The sequence below is a fragment of the Athene noctua genome, chromosome 1 (assembly GCF_965140245.1).
Source record: "Athene noctua chromosome 1, bAthNoc1.hap1.1, whole genome shotgun sequence".
Lineage (NCBI taxonomy): Eukaryota > Metazoa > Chordata > Aves > Strigiformes > Strigidae > Athene > Athene noctua.
The window spans coordinates 95,119,625-95,142,871 of NC_134037.1; the positions used below are offsets into that span (position 1 = coordinate 95,119,625).

The 23,247-nt window shown below is 38.1% G+C and overlaps 1 protein-coding gene across 3 annotated transcripts in view; it reads left to right on the plus strand.

Annotated features, from left to right (window-relative positions):
- Window positions 1–23,247, plus strand: part of ZFAND3 (zinc finger AN1-type containing 3) — a 148,281-nt gene that overhangs the window by 98,494 nt on the left and 26,540 nt on the right. For 2 of the 3 annotated variants that reach the window (XM_074897024.1, XM_074897023.1), the window contains 2 exons: window positions 3,211–3,276; window positions 21,722–21,892. In XM_074897024.1, the coding sequence (XP_074753125.1) occupies window positions 3,211–3,276; window positions 21,722–21,892 (237 nt within the window). The remainder of the gene's footprint in view (window positions 1–3,210; window positions 3,277–21,721; window positions 21,893–23,247) is intronic. The other variant, XM_074897025.1, reaches the window with a different exon arrangement.

Below are 23,247 nucleotides of genomic sequence, written 5' to 3' on the forward strand. Positions count from 1 at the left end.
GGCTGCTTTTGTTTGGAAGAGGAGTTGCAAGGGCCAGAAACCATGCATGGAAAAAAAATTGGAAGAGAAGCTATTGTTTAATCTGTTAATTGGATATAGAATAGAAAGATACCTTTATTTTTCCATTTTAATCTCTTGTTTGTGCTGAGAAAAAATAGCAGTCTGCAGCCCTGTGGATTATGTTAGAAGCTAGACATGTGTGGCCTTTCACTCTGCACTGAAGTGGTTTATGTACCACAGTTAAATTCCCTTGAAACACTTACGGTTTTGGGAATGAAGGTGCAGATATATCCTGAATCATGGTAAGTTATAAGCCTACCTTTGTGTATAGCCAAGAAGGAGTGGTGTTCTACTGTTATCTGACTTCCCTTTTCCTTCATGAAGAATTTTTATCAAAGCTATGGGAAATACTGTCCTTTTTCAAGTAGTACAGAGATGCCTATATTAGCTGTTATGTATACCAAAAGATTCAACATAATGACTTCCACATAGAATTGCACAGTCAAGCCCATACTACATAGTATTGAATTATGCATGACATTTTTAATGGTGGAACAAAAAGAGTAGCAGAAGGAAGTGCTGCAAAGGACATGCTGCCTTCACTGGTTATTAGGCACTGGTGTTCGTGCATGCAAATCCCAAGATATTCTTTGTTGAAACTCTGCTGTTTTATACAAATCTAAGCTATATGGAACTAATACCTAATGAGGGAAGATTAAATAAAAGAAAACTCCTGACACAGGGAAGTCCAGAATACATACCAATTTACTGTACTTTAGAGAGTGAGAAATAAAAATCTTGTATTTAGTTGGATGCTGAAAGTATCGACTAGTGTAAATATTTACTGTACAATAATTGTGAGGTTTGGTCTTGTTTGATAGTCCACAGTGATGATCCCTGTCAGTGTCTATTCAGTGAAAACTGGGAGAATGTAACTAAAATTACTTAAAGAAGAGCTGATGCATTTAAGAGGCAGCTGTGATCTAAAGTCAGTTCATTGAAATTCCATACCCTGTTGTATATATTTTGATATATTCCATATCCTGTTGGTTTCAATATTGAATTTTTGCAAACAAATACAATTATATATACTTGGTCGTTGAAAGTTGAGACTGACCTAACAGACCTGCTGTGTAATTTTTTGAATATCCAAAAGGTATCAACAGAAAGCTTGGTAAGGCTTGTTGCTGTATTGATTTTCCTCCCAAATGCACCAAACACTGGACTAAGCATTTTTGGAGCCTTTTATAAGTAGTAGATGAAGGTGGCATTTTCATTTTTTTATACTCTAGTCTAGAAAAAGATATGCCATAAAAAATTATTTGAGCTTTCTTGTTAATTTCTTGTTGCTTGGGGGTTGCCTGGTTTTCTGGTTGTTGCCTGGGGCAGGGACCAACATGGTGATACCAGGATGCTTGATTCATCCACCTGGGATGCTTTCCTGTCAGCCAGGGAAGGCATTCACCCCCTGCCTCCCAGTCCTCCTCACTGCAAAAGCAAGCCTGGCTCTTCTCACATGCAGACTTGACTCTGCAGAGAGGCCCCCACCGCTCCCTTCCACTTACCTGTGGAGTTGAGCCATGTCTCACCAGCTCCCTCCTTACCAGCCTTCAGAATCCAGGCATCTCTCACAACACCATCTGTAACTTCTGCCAGCTGCTGATGCTGTTGCTTATTGCATGCTGCCATTTCTTGGGTTGTGTTGGGTAGTTTCCTGTGTCCTGTTTGCTTCGCTTCACCTCGGGCCAGGCCCTAATGAGTGTTTGCCTGCAGGCCAAACACTGACTCATTGACCTTTGTAACCACCCCTTTAAAGGTTACCTGTTGCATGGTTATCAAATAGTGTATGGTGCTGGAGGGACTTTCTGGAAGAACAGAAAACTCAACGCATTTATCAGTCCTTCCCTGGAAAACTGAAAGTGTAAAACTCCTGAGATCTTTGCTGCCAAGTGCATTTCATTGAAATCAAATATTCCAAAATAATTTCCTCACATCTTTCCCTCCCAATTGCAGAGGTTTATTTTCTTTTTTTGTAGTGTTACAATGCTGTGAGTTTTACAGGGTAGACAAAGTTTCCCAGGTCCTGATAGTTACTGAAAAATAGAAATGTAAGGAGAACTTCAAGGGGGAGCATCTCAGAGAGAAGAAAAAAGAAATAGTTTACTACCAGGTCAGGCTTAAAAATATTAGAAAAGAGAAAAGCATTGCCATAGCCACAGTGTTGCTTTCCAGATATGCAAAGACTGATTAAAAAAAGCAAAAAGTATTTTTCAGGGTGTGAAGACTTATGTTAAAGGTTATCCTGTCATACTAAGCTCTGCTGTATTGCCAACACAGTACTACTGTATCACCATCAGTCCAGTGCAAACTTGATTATTACTATTTTGATAGCCAAACTCTACTAGATCTAACTTAATTTCAGGTTCTCTAGCATCATGCGATTTATAATATCCAATTACCAAAGCTATGATTTGTTATTACCACTGGTAAAGCTACTGTCAATTTGTCTTGGCTTCACTATATGGGGTTTATTGTTATTTATTTATTTTTATTTCAAGTCACTGAGTACACTCGATTGGTTGCTATTTTAACAAGATCTCTGGAGAACTCTTCAGCAATGATGCATGTTAAGAAGAAAGCCAGAAAGCAATTTACTATCAAGCAGATACCAGATGAGTGGGCAAGAGTCTAGAGTTCAACCAAAAAAAACCCCTTTAACCATGGAAAGAATTTGTTAGCGTATGCTCATGCCACACTTTGAAAACATAATGAGAACAAGATAAGAAGCAAAGTCATTGCCTCACTGGAGTCAGTGACAAGGTTTCTGTTGACATCACAGAAGCGATCACTTTGTCCCTTGCGTTATTTGTGGGTGCATTAGGTACATTTCTAGTTTTGTTATGACATAAACAGTACTTTTGTCAACACTGGAAAAATTGTAGTTATAGTCTGTATTTTTCTAAAACTGTCTTTTGAAAAATTTATCGAGTAAACATTACTTTGTGTCCCAACTTCTCATCGAATTTTTCAGTGCAAGATATACGCGGATTTGACTGGGAAAGAAATACTGAGAATAGTAGACCACTTCCATATGTGCTTTCCAAAGAAAAGTTCTCCTCAGCATTTTATATTCCTAAGTATAATCTTGATGTGGTCATAATTGTTAAATATAGGTGATATTTTGAGACATATGATCTTCTCTGTTTCCAGGTGGGCCATGCACAGGTACAGCTCATGCCTCGTTAACCACACCAACCAAAAGATCTTGCGACTCAGGTATGTGTTTTGTGGGGGTGAAGGAATTTGATTTTTGCATGATATGCACCTGTACAGTTATAGTTTAATAGTCAAGGGTAGTAACTATATCTGATGAATGCCAAATGAAAATAAATACTGTTGCTTTGCTGTCAGAAATGTCTATATATAAAAGGATTTGTATGGCAGATAGCTCATCTCAGAGTCCTGTTAAATATACTTCCATAAATATACTGTTTTCAGTTAATATTTATGAACATATGATGGGAGTAATCAGTTTGATTTAAGTCTAGTGCTTGTGATAGTGTTCTGGAAATCCCCCCTTTAACTGCAAAGTAGTGAGTAGAAAACTGTTTTGAATATAGTGACTTTATTTTCCATGATTGAAAGACAGCTGACGTTTGCATTGAGACTAAAAGTCCTTTCGATGACTGTATTTCTACATGGAGGATATAGATGGATAATCTCTCAGATCTAGTGTTCGTAGGGACATGTCAGGTCATTGCCAGGCTGAAGTTGCTGCTTCTGCAGCAGATCTGTGAACTGTGTGAGCACTCATCCAGGCAGGCAGCCAAGTTACTCGCATTGGCTCAGATCTTTTTGACTTTGGTTTTGCATGGATTAAGGAGAACTCATATGATCCTTTCAACCAGCATCACTGTGGGAAGCCATAAACTCTTGTGCAGTGGCAGGCATCTGGGTAGCGATAATCTTCTAGCAGTCTGGATTTCAAAATAATTTTTGCCTATATTTGCATTTATGTACCAGTTGAGCTGTATTGAATGTGCAGAAGGGAAGGGTTTTCCTGTTTGATTAAGGGCTCTTTATTCTTTCAGGAGTTCAAGGTAATTTCCTCTGAAATAGTTAATTCAAAAAGTTTGAAGTTACTGTATGTTCAGCTGAACAGTAGGTATTCCATATATGCATGTTGTTAGCTTGCAGTCAATGTGTGATGATGCAAGTTGGCTTGGTGCGCGGTGAAGGAAGGTTAAAAAGAACAGTACCTTGTACTTGGTGCAGGTGCAGACCTCTCAAGTAGTGCATGTTAATCTGTGACAATGCTGTGAGTATTGTTTGTCAAAGAACTCTCTAAGTTTGGCACTGGAAGATACTGGATCCAAATTCTCCAGAACAGGAAGACTCTGGATTTTCTTTTCTACATAGCCACAGAGGTTTACCTAAACAAGATGGAATATTTGCCACTGTATCCCTTGCAAACTAATCTGCTTTGCTTACACTATTACTAAATCTTTTTTTTTATATACATTAGCTGGTTTAAGTGTGGTTTTCATTGCAGGATAATTTAAAAGCTTTCTATGGTGGTATAGATACTGAAAACTGAAGATACTGTATGAATACTTTAAAAAAATGTGCTTGTGATTAGCAAAAAGTTTGCTATTTGGAGTGTCAAATGGCAATGGTAAAAGCTTGTTAGAATAAAGCAGATGAAGCTACTGAACATGTTGAAAAATACCCATTAAAAGGTTGGCTAATTTGCTAGTTCTCTTGTTTTTGGTTTATGCTAATGTTTTGCCCCTACATGCTTGTGTGTTAATCCTTTGGTGTGTTTAGCAAGAAAAAAGGAGATCTTAATTTGATGCCACAAGTTTCATCTTCAGTCAACTAAACCCAATGATTTTATATTACCTCAGTTTTCCCCAATGTTTTTTAACATTTGCTCAGTGATCTGCATGTTTTGTTTGTAGTCCCTGACACTAATAAACCTGTTATGAGTTACAGTTTTCTTTTCCACCACTTGAATTTTCAGCAGACTTTCATTTTTAAATGTGTTTTCAAAGTCTGCATTTGGGAATCTAGATAAATGAGAATTGACAAGAAAACAGTGGCTACAAATTATTACCCAGAAATGGTGTGACATCTTCAGGCATAAGCAGCAGATTATGTAGGTGCATATTTCACATGGCATTCACTTAAGCTTAGTGTCCCTTCCTAGGAAGCTATTTAAGTGATACAAGCAATATTTGTCAATAATAGACATTGAGTATAAGCCTCTTTTCTGTAAGTATTCTACATTTCTTCTGCTTGGAAGAGCTTTGAAGGAAGATGTTTTGGTGGAATTCATCTGTGTAATTTTTTTCCCCCCTTCAAGCATAGTTTTTCCCTACAGTCTGCCATATATCAGCATTTGAGACAGAAAATTAGAAATTTGACCTACTTATCTTGTATGCAGGTTCCCATCAGGAGGATATTAAGGAAGACATAAACCTTTCATATTTTATTAGCATTAATGTAACCATTGAAGAAAGATCAAAACAATAAATCTGCCAAGACACAGGAAGAGTTCTCTTAAAAAAAAAAAAAGAGTTTTTTCCTTGTGTGCTTGTCAACTCGTGTGCTGGAGGAGCTGTTCAGATAAAAAATTGTATTATGACACCAAATGCTGGGTATTTTCCTCCTCTTGTTTGCTAGAACCATCGCAGTGGTAAAAAGTATTTCTGTTCCAAAGTGTGCCCATAGTACAAGGATTATAATGAAAAGAACGAATAAAGCCTGGCAATCATTAGTTTGGATGATGCCTCAAAGATTTTTAAGAGCCAGCAGTTTGAAGATTTTGTAGGAAAAAAGATGGAACTCTGTGGCCTAGTGTCTAGCTTCTTATGTATTTTGGTTTGTTTTGTAATGGTTAGGTAATGTTACAATTGATGGCTTATTCTAGTCAGTAGGGCATCCAGGTCTCATTTATATTGGGTGCCTGTGTTGTGGAAGTGTAGCACTAAGTGTCATATTACTCTTTTTTCTTCCTTTTTTTTTTTTTTTTTTCCTTCTGTACGGCTTTAATGATGATTTAATACACGATTCTAAACAACCAGATCTTAAAATATTTTCATGCAGCTTAAAGAAACTGGAAAAAATTGGTGGAACTGTGTGAGTGCGCTCAGTTAATTTTTAATTGTGTGGTAGAGAAGGTAGCAGAAACAGGCAGATAAAATGCAATAATGATACAATCAATTCATACATTATATCCATAAAGACGGTGAGTTTTTAAGTACTTTATTTCTCAGTAGCAGTTCATGAGAAACATGCATCTTTAATATTTTGTATAGTTTATGTGCTTACATTTTATGAGGTTATATCTGTTCTAGATGGGTGTGGTAGTATTCATATTGTACAAGATTACAGTATCTCTCTCATTGCTCTACACTTTTTCTAGTTTAAATTTTAAGTCTAGAAGATGCAGATAATTTTTCCCCTGCTTGAGCAAAGCAGTTAAGCAGGTGTATGGTCCTTTCTGAAGTTTTGGATTTATTGATGTCCTTTTACTAATGCATTGTGCTTGATCATAGCAGTGCCAGAAACCTAAATGCTTTGAGACTGAATGTGTACAATCAAGAGGACAGCCTTTTGGGAGTTATGAGAAGGGCAGGCTGTGGAAATACACAAATTTTCAGCCAGAGCCAAAACCAAGAAATAATTACTTTTTTATGATATTTTTTTATCAATCTCTATGTTGAATAAGGACAAAAAGACCTGGTACACCACTAACTAGATTTTATATTTTTTTAATTGCTCTGAAATGTTAAACTCCTGAGCAAAAAATACACGAAATGATTGAAGGGGGTTTATAACATTAAAACAACTTTGAGGTACGTTTCTCATTGGTGTTCCAAGGGACTTTTAAGGTGTTCTTTAGCGTTTGACTTCTGGAGGGCATTGTGTTAGAAATCCAACCTTCTTGGGACTCTCTCACTGACAGGAAAGTGATGATAGAACCAGCCTTTGAGCAGCATAATAAATCGCCCAGCCCTGGCAATAATAGTGGCCATTAGGGATGTGCTGCTTTTTTTTTCTCCCCCTGTTCAGTTTCCAGCTGTACTAATAGAACTGCGCATCATGCAAGGCTGTAAATAAAAGTTATAACCTAATAGGTGGGTGCTGAAGTGGAACGGACAGGAGCTGAGGCATGGAGGCCTTATTACTGCTCATCAGCAATTATAAACAGAATAAAGTGTCCGGGACTTGCACTGATGCAGCAGGAGCTAATAGAGGCTGGGAGATGACACTGTACCATGATCAGATGATGTATGTTGATGGGTTTTTACTATCTTCTCTTATTGCCCATTTCTGTGATGTGTTGTATTATTTGTTCTGTGCTTTCACTATCTATCTGGATGGACAGATTGGTTTCCTCTCCTGCTCAAAGGAGCTCCAGCTCATATACTCAAGCTTGCTTTTTTGTACATATACTTTGCATTAGTTGCCAGTACTACTTATCTAAGAATCTCCTCAGCGTGTTATGATTATTGTAGATTAAAATCCTCCTAATGGTAAGGATCATAATAGTCACATCTGTAAACAAATTTAAGGGCTTGCTGAAGTTGTAGGATTTATTTTCACCATCAACTTCTTCAACTTTACAAAATGGCCCTCATTCATTAAAAATAGTGGATATGGTCACCTGAACTATTTTTTGCACTAAATGCATCCCATGCATTTTAGACTAAATACGTTAATAACCAGTGTAGTTGGAAAATTCAAAGAGATGGGTTGGGTTTGGGGTCAATATATCAGAAAGTTTGTTAAAAGTCAGCTACAGCTGTGATGATCCTTGCCTTTGAGTTATAAAAACATAAACTGTTCCTGGGAAGGTCTTTAAGAGCTTGTTAGCATGCAATAATTGGTAATACTCACAAAAAAGTCTTTCTTGATCTTTACTTATCACAGTCTAGCACATTTTTGTGCTCTTTACTAAACCATAGTGGGAAAAAAGAATGCCTTGAAATTTAGCCTGTACTTGCTTTAATCTAAAGAGAAGTTCTGCAAGCATCTTCATAGTTCATACATTAATCACTCATGCTGTTTATTTATGAAGAGAATTTTCTTCTGAGTAGTGTAAAAAATACTGCATTCAGAAATGAAAAGGTGTGCAGCAGCATGACTGCCTGTGAAAAGAGTGACTCCTATCCTTGTCTATTCAGTACAGCCAGGATAAAATATATAGATTATTCTTCTGTCATTTTATGATATTAGATGGGAATACTTACATCTGCCTGTTTTAAAGTACACTAAACTGAGATGAATGGAAACTCATCCTTTCATAGTCGGTATTTAAAATTAACTTTAACACTTGTTTCCCAGGTGTTCCTTGCCTTTGCATTGCTCATAAAATGAGGAAGCTAGGTGGTTGAAGTGGCCAAAGGGACAAAAAATGTAATGTGATTGTGGAAGCCCTATTTCACACATTGTATAAATGAATTAGAAATACCCAGAGACAGTGTTTTGAAGATGTTTATAAAATGTGCTAGTAATTTCTGTTTAGGAATAAATTCTTTTTCTAATCAATCTGTTGAAGTCATTCATGAAGCAATTGCTGGCCTTCAGAAATAAAACCAAATTACTGTTATGGAATAGGATAAGTAGATGGATATGATAATTTACATGCTTATTAATGTTTTCTATTTCATAACATTCTATTCCCCAAACCTGTACTAGCTCAGGTAAATTATTTTAAGAGCATGTAAGGTGGTTGTATATGATCTCCATGTTACTAATGTATCCGCAGAGGATTGCTGCTTTCCCATTGTGTGGTGTATCAGTGGATCTTTGTAGTTAGCTACCTCATGCAGAAAGTGGGATTCGGTGTATGCTATTGTGAGGGGCAGAAATGTATACCAGTTTAAGTAGATTTTGATTATACAGGGCCGTGTGGGTTATGAGAAGGGAGCTTTTCCACCCTTTGGAGGACGGAAAAAAACGAATAGCACAATAGAATAAAAGAGTAATAATTAAAATGTATATGTGGATAGGGAATAAGGGTCTCCTGGCCTGCATAATGTACCAGCAGATGCTGAGACACACAGCTCTGTACCTCATAATATTCCCAACTACCCAAGATCAGTACCATTTTGTCAGTTCACTCAGAGTTTTAAGTTTTCAAGTCCAGCGTTTTAATAAAGCATGTCCTCCAAGTACTTAAAACTGTTACTCCTACCACCTTTATCCTCTTAAATCACCCAAATTCATAATCTTTTATCTTTTGTGCTGTTCAGATATGCCCTTGAACCCTCCATTCTTACTTCACCAAATAACCCGTTTAAGAATTTTTTTGGTTACTTAAGCCAATTCTTCAGCTTTCACTTGTATTTCTCTTGTTGCTGCTCTTGATTCAAATTTTTCATGTTTTCATTTCCATATCCTGAATCCTGTTATGAAAAAACCCCATTCAAAGTAGAACAACTTTGAGGAAAACAGGCTTAAGACAAGAGGACAAGATGATCTCTTGAGAGTAGTTCAACTGAATTGTAAGCCAGTAGGAAAATTATTTTGAATGTCAAGTTAAAGGTAGTACCAGATGATAGGAAAATGTTGGGATTCTAGAGGGCTTTCTGCGAGAGAATAGACATGTGAGCAATCCTGCATGAGAACAAGAGTGATAAGAGCCTCAGCCGAGCAAGAATGCGATAAGGACCTGACCCTGAATGAGGGGGGAGAAACTCGATGAGACAAACAACCCCCGGAAGGGGTTGGGACGGAAGAGGAAGTTACACAAGGCAGGAAGCCTGGCAAGGCTGATGGGGCACTTTTTATCCAGTCATAAGAAGGTTTAAAGCGCAGGCTAAGTTAACTGTCCAATCTTGAGGACTTGCACTGCATGTTACTCACGTGTGCGGGAGAACATTATAAAAGGGCTTTCTTGGTTGTAATAAATGGGCATTGCTTGATCACATTGGTCGTGTGCGTGCTCAGCTCTCCCACAGGAAAAATAGTAAACACTGTCTCCAGATTAGCTGTGTTAGGAAGAGTATAGCCAGCAGATCAAGGGAAGAGATTTTTCCCTTCTAGTTGTTGCTGGAACAGGAACCCACAGAGGCTGCAAAATCTTAATCCTTGAAAATTTTTGAACATGGATTGGACCAGCTTTGATGTTTACTCTGCATCCAGCAGGAGTCTGGATTAGGTAACCCCCAGAAATCCCTTCCAACCTCATTTTTTTTCAATGACACAAACAGAAAACAAATATGATCTGAGTGATTAAAATTATTTAGTCTAAGCTCAATAGCATTCATAGCACTTAATGAGGCTCTAGAAGTACAGGCAAGTACTTAGTGCCTCAAGCTTTGCAGAGAAGAGCCAGGAGAGAGACTCTTGGAAAGGTGGGAGAGTTGGGGTGGTTGACGCAAAGCAAAGAGCTGGGAGAACAGTCCTTGCAGCAGGGTTCAGTGACCATGAGAAGAATAAGTGAAGTGTGCTTTGGTAAATAAGATACTCTCTTGTCCTGAAAAACTGCGTGCTGCTGCCCTTATCCCTCTCTCACCACTTTTTCTCTATGGTCTGGTTGGTGAAGTTCTTGCCAGTTACAGAATTGTATGTTTTTAAGATCATTGTCTTTTAAAATTCAGATATGACCACATCTTTGTATTAAAGTCATAGGGTATTATGACAAAGAATTTGTCCTTCAGTTCGTTGAAACAGAAGAGTAAATATTTTATTCTTTATGTATATTTTGATTAAAAAGAAACAACTTTACCTTGAATATTTTTCTAGTGGTTTCATGCCATGTTTATTTCTCTGAACTATCAGGATCTCTGTGATCAGTTAACTGACCTCTGAGAGCAGGTACATAGTTATTATTAGAGAATATGTATTTATTAAGCTTACATAGCATTATTCTCCCCACAGCTCTGAACTCCTTCTTTCATTACCAGCATCCTCCCACAGACTGCTGGAAAACCACTCCCAAATAACAATTGCAGCTCATACCTTTAAATAAATCCTATCTCCATTCATTTGAAGGGCAAAGAAATTGGGGTTACGTCTTGCATTTTCCACCTACAACCCCTTCCTAAAACTTAATAAAAATATATATTGGAACAGGATTGGGGGAGTTTAGGGTTTACTTTCATTTTGATTGGGCTTGCCCAGTAGCAAGACAATATGGATAATAATTGAGATCATTAACTTCAAAATCTGTGAGAACTCTGCTCCTGTAAGCATGAATAATGGAACTGATTTTACCTCGTGTTGCAGTCAGCACCTTGATCTGATCTGTACAGATCAGACAACTTTCTTACTGGTATGCTTTAGAAAATGAGACACAGCTTTTTATTGTTTTAAGTTTCTTTCTCACTCCACTGGAGGGTTTTTTTGACAAGTTCAGCATTAAATAACTGGCCTGAAATACATTTAAAAACACATAGCCACTTATATTTGTTTTTTAATACTTTGGGGTTTTTTTTTACTATCTAAAATTAAAACACATGTAACTTGTAGGGAGCAAATCCATGATCCTGGTACTGCTGTACGTTTTGATGTGAGGGCAGTGCCTCAAAGGTTTTGTCCGACTTGGGGAAGGCCTCTATTCGGACTAATGAGTTCAGTGAGCATTACACAGCTTTTAAGTAAAAGTTTTGACTATTTTCCATGTAGATATTAATTTTCATAAGGACCTTAGATATATGGAAGTAATTTTAGAGTCTCTTGTAAATATGCTTAAGTCTATTGAGCATACACAGGATAAAGTGTATCTTCCTACAAAGTGAGGGTTTCATAAATATTTGTATGTTCACTGAATTGTCATGCAAACAAGTTACCTCTTTTTCCTATTCTTGTTGCAAATTATTTTGTACATAAACTTCAGGGAATAACTAATGAAACTATCATCTTCGGGCAAAAGAGGGTTGAAAAAGAGCTGGATGTACTGTTGCATTCTCTGAGTTTCATTGATCTGTTCTACTTCCCCCTACGTGTAGATCTGGTCTTTAGTTCAGATTAGCGTAGATGCTTCCCAAATATCTCCTTTCAAAACAGTAAGAACTGCCAGTAAACCAGCCTGACTTCTGATGTATTGTAGACAGCAATCAGGTGTATAGAAATTGTCTTCTTTGCCAGGGCTGCTTGTTTTTTCCTCACAAAAATTACTAGGAAAAAGTAACACAATTAAATATAAACTGATTTTTAAGCTCTGTTTAAAATAAATGAATGAAAACCAAGTGTATTTTGAAGATAGGTTAACTGTACGTTTCAGAACCTACATTTCAGAACTTACTCTTAATGCATTCAGTATAATTTTTACTAAAGTACAAGAGATTTTTTTTTTTCCTTAACATTAATCAGATAGTCTCTCATTGCAGGATTTGTATTGGTAATGGCATCACTGAAGTGCTGCAGTTAATGACAGAGAAGTTTTTTGAAAGATAAATACCGATTTTTTTTTTTTTTTTTTCACTGCTAGCAGGCAAGAGTTCTTTACCATTCCTCTTTGAATCTGTGTCTTAGCCTTGGAAAACCCTTATTACCCCAATGGGTGGAAGGGTGTACTAAGAAAAAACTCAGTGTGTGAATGAAAAATAACAGAGCAAGTAGTTCCTATATAGAACTGGTTTTAGGCTATTAGTTTGAAGAATTACCTTCCTGAATCCTGTATACCATCTGATTGATGAGGACATAGCTGGAGTATACTACTATGATTCTGAAGCAGAGCAGCACTGCTTATTTATGCACTCTTGAGCTGACTAGTGAATATGCAATATTTATAGCATTATCTATTCTTGTTAATCCAATAGTAGAGAATTTCACAAAGCACAAGAGGGCTGTCATTAAAGTCAGCAAAAACAAAGCTATGATATTGCTGAATGCTTTTTTATTTCCCATTTTAGCAGTACCAGTGTAAGCTTATTTGTATGTGTTTATACATACATATTCATATATGTAAATATATCTATTTGAATATTAGCAAGTAGTTTCAGGTGTTGTGGAATGGCCAGGATATTCATGATTTGCCTTCATAACTTTTTCATCATGTATATTCCTGTGTTACAGCTTTTTATTTCCTCCTTGTGTTTCTGTTCTTCCATTTAGCTAACCGTATTTGTGCATTACTCCTTCACCTACCAATCCTGTTCTGATTATTCAGGCCACTTTATATAATCATTTGTTCTCCAACTTTAACTGTCACCAGAATCTGCCTTGTCCCTCTCCCAATGGTAACCCTATGATGCTAAAATACATAATAATGAAGAAATAAGTTCAAATTGACACCTGTAAAATACTTTTTTTGAAAACTAGTGAGTTTAGTGTTGTGGCCTTCTTTCTCTTCTGGCCTTTTCAAGTTCGATTCTTTATAGTAGTCTGAATACCTGAAGGGCTTGAGATGCTGTTTGTCAGCTGTTTAAAAAAAGCCAACAACCTAAAACAACTTCTCTTAACATCCTTAGAATAGTATCAAGCTTCTGCAGTGTGTAACCAGTAATCAAGATAACAGGAATTCAGTCTCATGCCTGCACACACTAGCAGTCACTATCTGAGTATGATTTTGCTGTCAGCAGCTGTTTTTAAAAATGCTCTTCAGCTATTTACCCTCGTAGCAAGAGATGGACAGCAAGCATCAGGCCAAGTGCTCAGCAGGACTGTCCAACCTGTTCTCTTTACAAACTCATCTGTTGTGGGCTTCAGAGGTTGACAGGCTTGGTCTGCTGGTGTTATTTAGGAAAGGAACCCCATTCACTTAGTTTTCTAAATAAGCAAGGTCCTTCTTTCAGTCAGCAGCAGCCATTGCCTTAGGAAATGTTTCAGCTAATTGAAATGCCCTAAGTTCATCCATTAGAGGAACTGTAGAGGACAGGTGCCTGAATACATTTAAATATGTACTTGTTTGAATCAATTGGGCATATAAGTAAAAATGTTTGAGAAATAAATGAATATTTCCATTAACTAAAGGCATGCTGATATCAGAGAGTATTGGAGGCTGGGGGGGTGGGGTATGTGTAATAATTCAAGAATTTATCTGTAAGTCAGATGTAGTATAGGAGCCTAAATATGAGATGAAAACTAATTAGCTTTTCACTTAATTTAGCAATAAGAAATATATTGACAAGAAAGGATAATAAGCATTTTCACACTTTTTCTAATTATAACTTAGCTAAAATGCATGCAGTAGCCTATGTAGTTCACTATTTGTCGTACAGTTTTCAACGGGCATTTTGTTCATCTGGGTTACTGGCACTAGATTAGTCTCTTCTGTTTCATTAGAGATGGCAGTTAATAGCCTCACTAAGCTACACTGCAGTACTGTATACTTCCTTTTTGACATAATAGTACCAACAGTACAGGTTTAGAGGAAAACAAAAAAATCTGAGAGGTACAAAGGAATTAGTGTTTATTTATTTATTTTCCCATCCATGAATCTCAGAATTACAGAACGGCTGAGGGTGGAAGGGGCCTTTGAGGACCACCTGGTCTGACCTCCTTGCTCAAAGCAGGGTCACCTAGAGCAGGCTGGGGCTATGTCCAGTCATGTTTTGAGTACCTCTGAGGATGGAGCCTGCACAACAACCCCCCCAGGCAACCTGTACCAGGGTGGGGTCTCCCCTACAGTAAAAAAGTGTTTTCTTATGTGTAAGCGGTATGCTACTAAAATTATACGGTCATGTATCATTATGCTCCCACACTTTTCTGTTTTCCTGAAATCATATGCTAGCAGTAATATATGCATTAATACTAATTAATGAACACACACACACATATATAATTTTAATTAGAGAGTGTTAAGTTTTGAAGTTTGGTGATAAGAAACACAGATTAGGTTGATGCATGTAAACCACTGGGGGTGGGAGGCAGCTGCCGGGTTACCTAAGCAAACAAGGCCCCCGTAGTTTGTTTTGCAATAACTTCTGAATCTCTTGATTTATTTTAATCAGTTTTTACAAAGGTACTGAGGTCTTGAACACACTAATCTCACAAGCGGGTTTTATGAAAATGGGCAGCATAATACTTGGAGGGGATACATGTGTGACACGGCGCAAATCAGTGTCCCTGTTTGAAGTAACTTGTAGCTGTGGCTGACAGCCCCTCTGTGTCAGGCCAGGTGGCTTTTGGGGAGGGTGACTGGTAGCCCGGGGACCCATCTTGCCTTGCAGCCTGTGTTTCCACTTGTCCAAATTCAAGTCAGCTGGAGCCTGTAGGTTCTGTTCCTTGCGTTAGCTCATCCACAGCCCTACACGGTTAGGCGGCATATTTGCATAAGTGTACTTGGGTGCTATAAGACATGCTGTCAGTGAGCCATGTACACAAGTTTTGTGATGCTTTGATGTGTTCATATTTGTGTTTTACCAATGCCTCTTCTCACTATGCTAGCAAAGCACTTGGTACTGCACAAGTTTGATTCTACTCTTCTTCCCTCGCAACACATACATCGTGTGTGCCAGCTCATTTTGGGGAAATTAGGCCATGCTATTGTTGAACTCAAAAGTATCACTTAAAGCAATATACATGCTTAATTTAATTTTTTAACTGTTCCTTTAGTGTTCATTTAAAAAACCCCAACAATTTACACCACTGTTTGTAACAGAAGCCTTTTACTTTATCTCTACTGCAAAGGGGGATGGTGAATTTTGCTGGCAGAGTTTGAAACACATCAGTATTTTTTGCATTTGGAATGTCTTACAAGGCATATCTTGCAAGATGTATCTCAGCCAGGCTAAAAGTTGTGTGGTGTTTTTTTTTTTGTTGTTGATTGGCTGTTTATAGTAATCAGAGATGGAAACTACTGCTGCATGGTTTTGGTAATTGATGAGAAATAATAACTTCTGCAATTCAACTTCTGGGGGCTCTTTATAGTCTCTAGAGTGAATTCATAGGGAGTATCCTGAGGCAAAGAGGCAGCTGATAAGACTTAAGTTATACAGGGACTATTCGTATGCAGTCTCCCTACTCCACATTGTCTAGGGACAGTGAGTTTTAGTGCAATTGCATTTAAATTCTATGGAGGGGAAAAAATATATCAGTGAAATAGTGATGCTAAGGGCACTACGATGATACTAAAAAAGAGACTGCATGGTTAAGGGTTTATGTAAGAATTTTTGAGGTATTTCTAGTATTTTAAGAAAAACTGAGGTGAATTCACAAAATAAATCCGTTATGAGCACTAGTGCTTCCAAAGAGGTGTGCATTTAGGTTTCTGACGCAGCTTTGCGATGCATTTATTACTGCATGGGAGGACGAGATGTTCATCTCAGTGTAAATATAGTTTCAAAATAACTCTTGCTAGAGCATTTTACAGCAACAGGGAGGAACTGAGGTGGTCACAGTTGTCAAACTTGGCCCATAAGATGTTAATCTTGAATTTCTATCTCTTCATTAGTAGTTAGGAAGCAAATGGGGTTTAGAACAACTATGTTAATTGTAGGTTCATTTGAAGTAGAGATGATTTTAAATTATTAGTAAATGTGATAGGAAAGATTTGTAAAGAGGCAGTTTCCTCTAGATGAAATTTCTAATGCATAGTCAACATGCCAGGGAATTAAATAATCCCTCATCTAAAAATAGAATAATCGAGGGAAAAAACCCACCCTAGAAACTGGCAACAAGACATTGCTGAAACTTTAGTTAATCCCTGTTATGTAGTTATTGTCTGTGACTGTACAAGTTTCTTCATGGACAGAGGTTTTAACAGCTCAAGCTCCTTTTAAAATAGTTTCAGAGAAGATAGCAGTGATGTTTGAGGGTTCATTAATTATTGCTCTTACTGGTGTTTGCACAGGCAGCTGAGATCATAAATGTCATTCTGTCAGTGTGATGGGTTCTTCATGAAAAGAAAAAAAAACCTGACTGAGTGCCTCAAGAGCTGTCATCAAACAGATTAATCTCATTCTTGAAGCAAGCACAGCAGTAGAGGAGGGCTTCTCTTTCTCTCACTGCTCTCCCATGTCTTTCTTCCTTCCTCATTCCCTGTCACATTTTCGCAGCCCACATCTCTGCTGGGCTTAGAGCTTCCCACCCTCTCCCCAAAATGCCATGAAAGAGCTGTCATGATTGTTAGTGAAGCCATGTGCATACAGCTGCAAACTTCTCCATGGCAGGAGGGTAAGAGAGTGGGATTCAGCGTTGACAGTCCTAACACCATTTGTCTGGAAAATTTTGAGGAGAGAACATGAGTAATGAAGACAAGAGCAGTGACAGTAAAGAACAATGTGTGTTTCTGTCCAAGACATAACAGAATTTTTAAGATTCTTGTTGTTTCCAGACAAACCTACAGTTTCAATCTGTACAACTCCGCTTGCTGTTTCCAGACAAGCCTACAGTTTCAGTCTTGCTCAGATGAATTACTTTGTTCTCTCGTTTCACATGGGAGTTTGATAGAGTAACCACAATTAGAAGAATCTCCATCATCAGATATAGGTTAGAAGACTCCTTATTTCCTAACTCTGAATTGCAGTGGGAGAGCATCAATGGCAGTTACTCTGCTGAGCAATTTCTTTATGAAATTTTAGGGATGCCTTATCTCTATTTTTCTTCATTTTTACAGAAAAGTTTTATTATTGTTGATATCTGCAGGTAAAAGGAAAGCTTTTTTTTTTTTTTTTTTTTTTCTTTTCTCAGACTGAATCATAGAATACCAGGTTGAAAGGAACCTCAAGATTCATCTGGTCCAATCTTTCTGGCAGAAATATGGGCTAGACAAGATGGCCCAGCACTGTGTCCAACTGAATCTTAAAAGTGTCCAATGTTGCGGAATCAACAGCTTCCTTGGGGAGATTATTCCAATGGCTGTTTGTTCTCAGTGTGAAAAATTTTCTTCTTGTATTCAGTCAGAGTCTCCCCAGGAGTAACTTGTACCCATTACCTCTCATCTTTTCCATGTGACTCCTTGTAAAAAGGGAGTCTCCGTCTTCTTTGTAGCCACCCTTTAAATACTGGAACATGATGATAAGGTCTCCCCTAAGCCTTCTCCTCTCAAGGCTGAACAAACCCAGTTCTCTCAGCCTTTCCTCACACGACAGGCTTCCCGGTCCTTTGATCATCTTTGGGGCGCTTCTCTGGACCCTCTCCAGCCTGTCCACATCTTTTTTTGTATAGCGGGGACCAGAACTGAACACACTGTTCCAGGTGTGGCCTGACAAGCACTGGGTAGAGTGGGATAATGACTTCTTCATCTCTGCTGGTGACGCCCTTGTTGACGCAACCCAGCATCCCATTGGCTTCCTTTGTCGCTGCAGCACACTGTTCGCTCATATTGAGCTCATGGTCCACCAGGACCCCCAGGTCTCTTTCCAAGGAGCTGCCCCCTAGCCTGTGCTGCACTCCTGGATTATGTTTTCCCAGATGCAAGACCTTATGCTTGTCCTTGTTGAAAGGTTCTTGTTAGCCCACTCTTCCAGCCTATCCAGGTCTTCCTGCAGAGTCGCTCTCCCTTCCGAAGTGTCCACTTCCCCATGCAGTTTGGTATCGTCAGCAAACTTCATCAGGGTACTTGTTGGGTATTTGTTGGTTTAGGTGTAATGCTAAAATGCGAGTGTGGAAAATGTTTCATAAAAGCAAAGCAAGAAGTAATTCTTGTTGGACAAACCACTGTTCTGAGGAAAGCCACTGTCAGTCACTGGCTGAAAGAATCCTCTTCTCTGTAGCCATTTTTGATTGTTTAATAATTCACACTGAGAATTTTCTCTCGAGTCTAGTTGCAGTACTTCACTCCGTTCCTAGGGTGGTTTTTTTTCTGCAATCTAGGTAGTAAAGCTATGCATGACAATTTCCTTTTGTTATCAGATCCCTGATGTTTAATGTTGCAAGATTCCAGGGGCTGGAAGATTTATTTTGTGTCCTGTATTGCTTGTGTCAGTATTGTGGAAGGCAACGTGATCTGGAAGAAATGTATGCAGGACAGAATCTGAAAGTTCTGATTTCTGATCTGGGCTGTCTCCTCACTCTTTGTACTTGCCCATCAGAAGATGTAAGCACATGTACTGTTGGTCTGTTTTGTAATGAATATTAGCTTGTGCTCATGTGTTCAAGGCCCTGTGCAATCAGAGATCCGATAGCAGGTACTGTCCCTTAGAATCAGGCTAAGTTTACCTCAATGTTAACACTGTTTCATTTATGGCAAAAAGATAGGCATTTTAAAAAATGAGGTACCTGAATTTAAATTTTTATCATATTAACCAACTTATGTTAATATTCAATTAATCATTACCAATTAGCAGGAAGTGTATAATTAAATATTTTAATTATAGGACTACTAGCCTGACTCGGAGTAGCTATTTTTCTCATTAAGGCACATGGCTTCATTAACTGATTAGACACTGGTTGACTCATGCACATGAATCCCTTATTTGGACTTTATTATAAGCAGACCACTATGGTTTCCATCGTTTTAATTCAGAATGCCAGATTTGCCTCTGACAACTACCAGAATGGCTTATGTTTCTAGAAGCAAAGGTGTGTGGGAGGTGGCTATTTCAGAATAGCAGTGTGTCTGTTTCTCTGAGTAATGAATAAACTACAAATCGTGTAGCTCCCTATCTTTGGCAGCAAGGTGGGTTGGAACGGATTTCAAGCTGCCTGTAGAAGGGTGCACCCTAGTATATTCAAGGCTAATCTGCTTTCAAATGTCTGTGTGATAGGACTGTTGCCTTGGAGCATGAGTCGCGATCTCTAGAGAATCGGGCAGTCTGTTCAGAGGATCTTTCTCTTGGATCATCTGCTGCAGAGATTTAATTTAAGATAGGACTAGTTGTTCCATAACTGTTTTAATTCATTATGCACTATTTTAATTTCCTTGTCGAGGCTCCTGCACAGCCAGGCATGCAGAGGTGGAGTGCGTTACATACTGAACGTTAGTTTAGGCCCAATAGATGTATTTTTTAAGGTGCAAGTTGTAATCTATGACACTGATCAAAAAGAAGGGTGTATTGAGGCACATGTCAGATAAAATTATTTCAGCTTAATGAAAACTTATCACCTGTATACTGTGCAGAAAGCAGTTCCCTTTCCTGTGAAATGTGAGACATGGAGACTTTGTACTTATTGAAAAGCCAGGCACATTTTCAGTGTATCTTAAGAGCAGCATGACAGAACTAAAGTAGACCCAAGTGAGGCAAGTTGTGTATTTGTAATGGCTGTAATATTGGAGTCCAACAACTGGCAAAACACTGTAAGACAAGCTCTAAAACATAGGTAGGAAAAGTGGGTTAGTTTATACTGCATGTGAGGAACCAGGGAAAGTTAATAGAGCATACCCCGGAGGGAGAGGCTGGCAGGTATTCCTAGTCTGACTTCATTAGATATTTGCTCAAGGAAAGTCATGATGTTGATAAGCAGTGGATCAGATAAGATCATTGAAATAACAAGGATATGGATAATGTTTTAGCCATGGCAGTTATCTTTCCCTGGCTAATCAGGACAGCTAACACAAAGTAGGTATATTTTCCATAAGCACAGGACACCAGGCAGTGGAAACGTAAAATAAAGGTAAAAACATGTTCAACAGGTCACCATCCTGCCCAAAAGATACAGTTACCTTGTTATTTGTTGGATTAATGTACTTTCAAAATGGATTCACCTAATGCTTTTCTTTTTTCCTTGATCTCCATCTTGCACTAGAATATTACTGTAATCGGTCAGCAGCTTTCAGCAGTTAGTTTCCTTGCAACACTACTACAAACAATTTCATTTTTAGTACAGTTTGGATTAAATTCATTCGCAGCTTCTATTAAAAAACAACAAAAAAAAACAAAACACGAGAACTGATTCTGCTATGCACAGGTTTGGGAAGGGAAAATGTTTTTTCTAGCCTCACCTGACTCAGATTGCAGAATGGCAGAATCTGCTGAAATCCACTGCCTCTGAGATGCCACAAAAATCAGGCTTGGGCATCCTGTGTTCCAGTCAGTAATGTGCATTTCATGTGCTATTCTAGAGCCCTGGTCAATACACTCTCCATTGTAAAAGAGGGAAAAAAAAAAAGGCACTACGTTATCTGAAGTAACATGGTCCTGAATTTTAACTTCTTAAGGCTTTCCACACACTATTTACTTATAAGCTGAAATTTATAAAGTTATTAATGCAAACAGCATTCTGACTAATTCTTTAAAAATGGCTGAGCACTTTGAATTTAATAGTGTGCATGTACAGGTTGGGCTTATTTTGTTTGTGTTTGTATTGTTCATGTGTACTAATTCAGGTTTAAATTGTTATCCATATGGAAAGAGAAGGAAGCATGGTATGGTACTTTCATGTACTGCCTTCAGTCATAAGAGAGATAATTTACATGCTGTGACTTAAAAATCTCCCTCCTGCCCAGGGAGAAAATAGGTCAAACCTGCATTCAGTTATTTTTCATCAGCAGCCTACTTCAGTTAGCTTGTGCAGGGAGAATGAAGAAGGCACACAGGAGAAACTAAATGAGGCAACAGATTAAGCTTGCAGTTGTTTAGGACGGTGTGTATTCTCCGTGTATCTCTATATGACCCAGCTATGGCTGGAAGAAACTAATCAGTTCATTTTCTATTCAGTACTGCCAGCAGGAGGGGTTCTTACAGGGAGCAAAGATAATTTGTCCTTTACTTGATGCTCATTTTGATTGTTAAGAAAATGTGTATATGCAATAGAATGGGAAGTATCACACTGCTTGGTGATGACCCCAGCTGAAAGCAATATACCTTCAATCTGCCCAAAGGGATGCCTCAGCAAGGAAGTTCTAATATTTTTCCTAAAATATTTGTTGTGAATACAACAGATTCACAGTCGGAGAGTGAGGCTTCTCCTGTGAAACGGCCACGGCTACTGGATGACAGTAATGACAGGCCTGAAGAAACCAGTCGATCCAAACAGAAGAGTAGACGCCGATGCTTCCAGTGCCAAACAAAACTGGAGCTAGTACAGCAGGAACTGGGATCATGTCGCTGTGGTGAGTACTGTTTGTCAGTAGCGTCCAGCTTTCCAACGCAGCTGTGATTGGATCCATATCAGAGGTGGAAATACAGAGAACGCTTGCATTTTTTTATCTTTCAAAGATACTTTAAACAGAAGCTATAGCTTCCACTGGTAGCAAAAAGTTATAATTAGTTCCTGTCTAATTTCCCCTTTAAAACTTTGGCCTTGATGTGCTGCCTTGTCTCAAGAGATCTCAGATGTTAATGAATTTAGCTTCAGAAGTCCCTGTAAGGCAGGAGAGCGTCATACCCACTTGACAGGAGAAGAAACACAAAGCACATCAGTAAATATGCAAAGATGACAAGGTTTCTACAGAGTTTAAAGGAACATGGGTCAGCATCTACATTCTGCATTTTACAATTACGTTGTTATTAAAAAGTTAAAAACATAAAAACCTCTAACTAAAAATGCTTTCATTCTCACAGTTAGCTGTTGTGGGAGGGAAGGCTTGTTGTACATCATACGCTTAAAAGCATCCAACCTGGCTTTTCCAGAGTTGATGATACTGTTCAGCATGTTGAATTGAGGATGATAATCTCATGCAGACAGATAATTTGGGGTTTCATATTACATGCAAATAATCTTTCTGAAACAATAATTAATGTGACTGGATTCCAGAGGAGATGCTCTCTCCTTCATGGAACAATTGTGTTCAGAACTGGTTTAATGTACTCATCAGACCCAGTGATAATGCACATGGTAGTTTTACCTGCTAATTATTTTTTCATATAATTATGTATTGAAATCTTACACTTAGGCTTTCTGGCTATGCTTGTATTGATACATTTGGAGACGTTTGTTTAGTTCATTATGTCTCAGTAGTGGGATAATTTTGAAAGGATTTGCAAAAATGACAGGTGCAATTGACATTGTATTAAACATTGTTTTCTGGATAGAAGAGGAAAGGATTGGCTAAGCTAGTTACAGAGACCCAGTTAATGAATCTATGTTGAATACCTAATATCAAGTGAAGAGAAGCAATAGAAAGCTACAAAGATTCCATGTTATCCTTTGTTCTTTTCTTCAGCATCTAGTTGTTTCAACCTTTAGAGATTACTGTTGTGTTGTGTTCTTTTAGACATGAGACAGTCTTCGTTTCAGATAGCGTATGTTATCTGTGAAGCCACCAAACATGAAATCAAAAGCTGTAATGTTGAAATTCTTGTCATGGAAATCACGTGTCGGGATACTTTGAAGTATCCAATACTAGTTTTTATCAAACTGAAGAAATTCGGTACTATCAATGACAGCCGTTTCTGCTCAGCATGGTAGAGGTGTTTCTGCTCTTGGTCTGCTGCTGTCACATATCAGATGATTGAGGCTGCTAAC